Source organism: Gastrolobium bilobum, unplaced genomic scaffold (genome assembly GCF_033153095.1).
Source record: "Gastrolobium bilobum isolate Gb01-03AN ecotype WA unplaced genomic scaffold, APGP_CSIRO_Gbil_v1 utg284935, whole genome shotgun sequence".
NCBI lineage: Eukaryota > Viridiplantae > Streptophyta > Magnoliopsida > Fabales > Fabaceae > Gastrolobium > Gastrolobium bilobum.
The window spans coordinates 3,273-10,109 of NW_026895911.1; the positions used below are offsets into that span (position 1 = coordinate 3,273).

At 30.6% G+C, this 6,837-nt stretch overlaps 2 protein-coding genes across 4 annotated transcripts; both read left to right on the forward strand.

Annotated features, from left to right (window-relative positions):
• The first annotated feature begins 222 nt into the window (after nucleotides 1–222).
• On the forward strand, nucleotides 223–2,768 carry LOC133296792 (UDP-glycosyltransferase TURAN-like). The gene is given in 12 exon segments (XM_061495848.1): nucleotides 223–236; nucleotides 326–382; nucleotides 483–549; nucleotides 635–698; nucleotides 779–893; nucleotides 1,266–1,432; nucleotides 1,510–1,620; nucleotides 1,703–1,764; nucleotides 2,317–2,329; nucleotides 2,332–2,368; nucleotides 2,484–2,559; nucleotides 2,748–2,768. Coding segments are annotated over 12 exon segments (804 nt in total).
• Nucleotides 2,769–4,756: 1,988 nt separating this feature from the next.
• On the forward strand, nucleotides 4,757–6,506 carry LOC133296793 (UDP-glycosyltransferase TURAN-like). 3 transcript variants are annotated; one of them, XM_061495849.1, is made up of 7 exons: nucleotides 4,757–4,794; nucleotides 4,895–4,961; nucleotides 5,047–5,110; nucleotides 5,191–5,305; nucleotides 5,678–5,844; nucleotides 5,922–6,032; nucleotides 6,115–6,506. In XM_061495849.1, exons 1-7 carry the CDS (start codon nucleotides 4,760–4,762, stop codon nucleotides 6,246–6,248), a joined length of 693 nt encoding a protein of 230 aa, XP_061351833.1. In that variant the 5' UTR covers nucleotides 4,757–4,759; the 3' UTR covers nucleotides 6,249–6,506. The 3 variants fall into 3 exon arrangements, with proteins under 3 accessions (XP_061351833.1, XP_061351834.1, XP_061351835.1); XM_061495850.1 differs by having other exon boundaries at nucleotides 5,058–5,110; XM_061495851.1 differs by having other exon boundaries at nucleotides 4,784–4,813; nucleotides 5,058–5,110.
• The last annotated feature ends 331 nt before the right edge of the window (nucleotides 6,507–6,837 follow it).

Consider the following 6,837-nt stretch of genomic DNA (forward strand, 5'->3'; position numbering starts at 1 on the left):
ATCATTATTTGCTATTGTATCATATCATGTTTTTATTAATTAAAATAAAAAATTAATAATAATGAGTCAAAATCTTATTGGATGTTAATATAAAATTCTTGTACACTGAAGTTACATATAAATTTTTTTTATTACCTATCATATGTAAAATGAGACTAACAAAGCCCTAATTATAATATGAAAACTATTTTATTTTTTCATTCCTCAAAAAATTGTCGGCTAATGTGGCTGACTGAGTGAAAAAAAATAATTTAACTATTATAATTATGGGTTATGTTTATCTCATTTTACATGAGATAAATAACTTTTATACACACACAAAAAGATCGGGTCTCACCACAAGAGCAATGCAGCATGAATTGGCTCAAAACTGGGGAATTAAGTAAGAGAGTCAGCTAAAGGTTCAAATATATTGTTTCTATAACATAAAATATTTGCTGTGAACTGTGAAGCAATCTGATGTTTATTTCTTAATTTTATAGTGCTACGGTTTTGTATGATCAGTCTCCTGACTTCTTTCACCCAGCTTCGCTGGAGGAGAAGCATAAGGTGATCTAGTTGTTTAGTTGACTAGTAACTCATTGCTTATCAAGCATTCTTAAAGATTTTCATATATAATGTGGATAGCTTGTAGTTGTTTTGTAGATTAAATGAGGACTTTTGTCGGCCTCTTGGTGTTAGAGATTGCGTTTGTAATGGTAAGATAGGTTTTACAATCTAGATATATATTATTCTTAGTCATTGGCATATTACTTTTTAATGTGTTTGCTTCTTAAAGGAAATCCATTGATGGGTAGTCATCCCCAAAATGAGACTGTGTTTACAACGGAGGTTGGTTCAAACATATATTTGAAGCCAAACAGGCCGGCACTTGTTGTAAGCAGTACGAGCTGGTAAGTTCATCCTCACGAAGTGCATCCTTTGGTAGCATTGAAATGGTAGGTATGCATGTTTTAATTTTACTTGTTTGTATTCTTCTTTGTTGTAAACCTTGGTACGATACAGTTTCTGCTTCAATGTGAGATAAAGTTAACTTTCATTAATTATGTTAAGCTTGCTTTTTATTCTTTTAACAATGGCCACATCCTTTTTTTGATGCATATTATGAAGTTAGTTAGATTGATATTCTGTGGGGGAAAAAAACTGAACAACAAAAAAGAAAGAGAGAGAGTAATTCTCTATTGACTATGATAATCTCAATTTATATTAGCGGGCTACTTTACCAGACTTGAGTGATTTATTTCTGTGGTTTGTGCCACTTTCAGGACTCCCGATGAAGATTTTGGCATTCTCTTGGAAGCTGCTGTAATGTATGACAGACGTGTTGCTGCTATATTAGGTGAAGATGATTCATTAGACGAGGAGGTCATCTGGAAAGAAATATCCGATGGAAAACAATGTTTATATCCCAGATTGTTATTCATCATTACTGGTATAATTTGTGTTTTATACTTCTGAAATATTGTGAAACGTTTAGAATGTTTTAACAATAGATCTTCATTGAAAAAGGTAAAGGTCCTGAAAAAGAAAAGTACGAGGCAAAAATAAAGAGATTGAAACTTAAACGTGTGGCATTTCGTACCATGTGGCTATCTGCTGAAGATTATCCATTATTGCTAGGTATTTTGTTTTCTCTTTTATTTTAAAAATTGTCTTGCACTGTGTTGAATTATTTGATATTAACAGTTTTGGGTAATTTCAGGATCGGCTGATCTAGGAGTTTGTTTGCATACTTCATCATCGGGATTAGACCTTCCCATGAAGGTATCCATTGTTATATGTCAATGTACAAACAAAGATACGCTATTAGCAATTTTTTTTACATTGTTATTTTGATAACCTTCCTATGTGTAATCTTTTGTATCATTTAGCCACATTGCACCCATAAGCTTCTTAGCCATGAAACTGTAATAAATATCATGTTGCTTACGTTGGTATTCCTATGTTATAAAACTTTTGAAATTCCCTCACTATATCTTCAAAAGAACTTATTTTTTATTCTGAAATAATGTGCTTGAGTGCTTCATTAGAGTATCTCTATATGTTCAGTCTAATTTTGGATCCATTCCTCATTATTCTTAAGAAAATTTCTTGTGCCAGTTCTTGTAAATTGTATGCATGTGCTGGCTAACTTAATTTTTTTTTGTTGAGTGGGTTAAGGCTGCTCCTGTTTCTTCCCGTTGAGCTGTTTGAGCCTTTCTTTTTTCAGTTAATTCTTCACATGGGAGGAGTTCAAGTCAAATCTTGGTTTGGTTTCTTATGGCACTTTATTCATTTTCTGTTTATTTCTAAATTTTTCCGCTTTAACTGCACCAGGTTGTTGATATGTTTGTTGTGGACTGCCTGTTTGTGCCGTTTAATACTCTTGGTAAGTTATGTAGTGTATATGCTATGTACTTCCTCCAAAACTTGCTTGTGATTTGTTCTGAAATTCAACAGTATGTTCTTTTCATTTATTGGTAATTTTTTTTACTTTCTTGAAGCATTAAAGAACTAGTTAGAGTTGACAAAATTGGTCTTCTCTTCTCTACATCTTCAGAGCTAGCCGATGAACTTCTGGTAAGTTTGTTAATGATTACATGTACAATATTTGCTGGATAATGCACAATCTCTTTGAACTTGAGACATCAATAATAAGCAGAGTTGTTCATTACAATATCATGTATTTTTAAGGACATTTTTGTAAAAGGTCGCGGAGTGTGGAACAGCCTATTGATTTTTATATGCTTAGTATCTTGTTCTTGTAGAATATGCTGTCTCAAATTTGATACCATAAGATAGAGCATCTAGACACAAATGATACCCTTTTAAGAACTTGTGTGCAAAAAGTGCAATTTGTCCACGTATCAACTTGGCTCTGGCCACAAGGTGCTTCTAGTGGGTTTCAAATTCCTACACTGCAGGTATAGGCTGTCTACCAAGAGCTCAATTTACCAACTGAACCACTCATCATGGTTGTATGAATTATGAAAGATATTATTAAAGACACTAAAATGATCACTCTTAGCCATTTGTTGGCTTTGAGTTTTTCCATTCTTGTGATCCATAAAGATATTAGATGCAGATTGACATTATATCTTCCACTCCCCAATTTGACATGTGGATTACTTTTTCCAGATTGTTTTATCTGTTAAAAATTCTTGATTCATAAGGTAGACAGTCTAAATGTTCTATCAGGATACTATTAATTTAGACCTAAATAAATCTATCAGGATACTATTAATTTTTACCTAAATAAATCTATCAGGATACTATTGATTTTGACTTAAATAAATCTATCAGGATACTATTAATTTAGACCTAAATAAATCTATCAGGATACTATTAATTTTCGTATTGAGACAGACACGTTAGCTTTGCAAATCTATCAGGATACTAAATTTCTTTATTACTTTTTTTATCACTGTTTGATCCAATTTAAATCAACAATCTCATATATAATAATTTTTTGTTTTTGTTTTTATTTCTTTCTTTTTCTCACCTTATTATTTCTCTTTCTTTCAATCGTTAATTTAAATTTGATCGAAGGTGATAAAAAAATAATAAAAGTAGGAAAATTAAATAGCTAGGCATTATAACCATAAAAACATGATACGATACAATAGCAAATAATGATATATCAAATATTAACAAATGCTCAAATATTTTATACAAATATCCAGTGGTGGAATCAGGTTCCAATTTGAGTTCGGACTAAAAAATTATATGTATATTATTTTTTTAATTTTAATTAGTTCATATTAAATATATTTAAATTATATTAAATACAAAATACCTAAGCAAGTAGTATTAAGAAGAGTTATAATTTTATTGAATATTTATTAATTTTACTAAAAATTAATATATATTTTTATACAAATAAAAATTAGACACATAATCTAATATAACTTACCCAAATCTTTCACCAAAAATAGTTTAAATTTTACATAAGGTCAAATTACAAATTGTAACCCGGGCCAAATTATAATTTTAATTCGAGCCAAATTATAATTAATTAAATAATTATATATATTAAATACAATTTATTAAAATTTAACCTAAACCGAAGTCACACCTACATTACTACATGTGGCTCCGCAATTGCAAATGTCAAATACCAATTAAAAGGATTTGATATTTTAATTTTCTTTTGTCGCTTGCTTTCTGTTTCTGTCCCCCATTTCCTTTTCTCTAACAATCAACACCCAACATTTGCCAACTTTTATATCCAAAACCTTTTAGATTTTTTGTTTTTTCCTGAATTAAAAAATCAAAAATTTTAGATGCGGCATGTTGGATGTATGTCTCTCTGCATTTTTTTAACTTTTTTTAAAAATTGTATCAAAAATATTAACAAATATCAAATCCTTTTAATTGGTATTTGGTATTTGATATTTGTATAAAATATTTGGGCATTTGTTAATATTTGATATATCATTATTTGCTATTGTATCATATCATGTTTTTATTAATTAAAATAAAAAATTAATAATAATGAGTCAAAATCTTATTGGATGTTAATATAAAATTCTTGTACACTGAAGTTACATATAAATTTTTTTTATTACCTATCATATGTAAAATGAGACTAACAAAGCCCTAATTATAATATGAAAACTATTTTATTTTTTCATTCCTCAAAAAATTGTCGGCTAATGTGGCTGACTGAGTGAAAAAAAATAATTTAACTATTATAATTATGGGTTATGTTTATCTCATTTTACATGAGATAAATAACTTTTATACACACACAAAAAGATCGGGTCTCACCACAAGAGCAATGCAGCATGAATTGGCTCAAAACTGGGGAATTAAGTAAGAGAGTCAGCTAAAGGTTCAAATATATTGTTTCTATAACATAAAATATTTGTTGTGAACTGTGAAGCAATCTGATGTTTATTTCTTAATTTTATAGTGCTACGGTTTTGTATGATCAGTCTCCTGACTTCTTTCACCCAGCTTCGCTGGAGGAGAAGCATAAGGTGATCTAGTTGTTTAGTTGACTAGTAACTCATTGCTTATCAAGCATTCTTAAAGATTTTCATATATAATGTGGATAGCTTGTAGTTGTTTTGTAGATTAAATGAGGACTTTTGTCGGCCTCTTGGTGTTAGAGATTGCGTTAGTAATGGTAAGATAGGTTTTACAATCTAGATATATATTATTCTTAGTCATTGGCATATTACTTTTTAATGTGTTTGCTTCTTAAAGGAAATCCATTGATGGGTAGTCATCCCCAAAATGAGACTGTGTTTACAACGGAGGTTGGTTCAAACATATATTTGAAGCCAAACAGGCCGGCACTTGTTGTAAGCAGTACGAGCTGGTAAGTTCATCCTCACGAAGTGCATCCTTTGGTAGCATTGAAATGGTAGGTATGCATGTTTTAATTTTACTTGTTTGTATTCTTCTTTGTTGTAAACCTTGGTACGATACAGTTTCTGCTTCAATGTGAGATAAAGTTAACTTTCATTAATTATGTTAAGCTTGCTTTTTATTCTTTTAACAATGGCCACATCCTTTTTTTGATGCATATTATGAAGTTAGTTAGATTGATATTCTGTGGGGGAAAAAAACTGAACAACAAAAAAGAAAGAGAGAGAGTAATTCTCTATTGACTATGATAATCTCAATTTATATTAGCGGGCTACTTTACCAGACTTGAGTGATTTATTTCTGTGGTTTGTGCCACTTTCAGGACTCCCGATGAAGATTTTGGCATTCTCTTGGAAGCTGCTGTAATGTATGACAGACGTGTTGCTGCTATATTAGGTGAAGATGATTCATTAGACGAGGAGGTCATCTGGAAAGAAATATCCGATGGAAAACAATGTTTATATCCCAGATTGTTATTCATCATTACTGGTATAATTTGTGTTTTATACTTCTGAAATATTGTGAATCGTTTAGAATGTTTTAACAAGAGATCTTCATTGAAAAAGGTAAAGGTCCTGAAAAAGAAAAGTACGAGGCAAAAATAAAGAGATTGAAACTTAAACGTGTGGCATTTCGTACCATGTGGCTATCTGCTGAAGATTATCCATTATTGCTAGGTATTTTGTTTTCTCTTTTATTTTAAAAATTGTCTTGCACTGTGGTGAATTATTTGATATTAACAGTTTTGGGTAATTTCAGGATCGGCTGATCTAGGAGTTTGTTTGCATACTTCATCATCGGGATTAGACCTTCCCATGAAGGTATCCATTGTTATATGTCAATGTACAAACAAAGATACGCTATTAGCAATTTTTTTTACATTGTTATTTTGATAACCTTCCTATGTGTAATCTTTTGTATCATTTAGCCACATTGCACCCATAAGCTTCTTAGCCATGAAACTGTAATAAATATCATGTTGCTTACGTTGGTATTCCTATGTTATAAAACTTTTGAAATTCCCTCACTATATCTTCAAAAGAACTTATTTTTTATTCTGAAATAATGTGCTTGAGTGCTTCATTAGAGTATCTCTATATGTTCAGTCTAATTTTGGATCCATTCCTCATTATTCTTAAGAAAATGTCTTGTGCCAGTTCTTGTAAATTGTATGCATGTGCTGGCTAATCTTATGGCACTTTATTCATTTTCTGTTTATTTCTAAATTTTTCCGCTTTAACTGCACCAGGTTGTTGATATGTTTGGATGTGGACTGCCTGTTTGTGCCGTTTAATACTCTTGGTAAGTTATGTAGTGTATATGCTATGTACTTCCTCCAAAACTTGCTTGTGATTTGTTCTGAAATTCAACAGTATGTTCTTTTCATTTATTGGTAAGATTACTTTTTCCAGATTGTTTTATCAGTTAAAAATTCTTGATTCATAAGGTAGACAGTCTAAATGTCTAATCTTGAGCATACTA

Excerpts from the sequence above, each read along its gene's own strand:
- LOC133296793 (XM_061495849.1), top strand. The coding sequence starts at position 4,760 with ATGCAGCATGAATTGGCTCAAAACTGGGGAATTAA. Across the intron at positions 4,795-4,894 it reads GCTCAAAACTGGGGAATTAA|TGCTACGGTTTTGTATGATC; the intron begins GTAAGAGAGTCA and ends TTAATTTTATAG. Across the intron at positions 5,845-5,921 it reads ATTGTTATTCATCATTACTG|GTAAAGGTCCTGAAAAAGAA; the intron begins GTATAATTTGTG and ends TCATTGAAAAAG.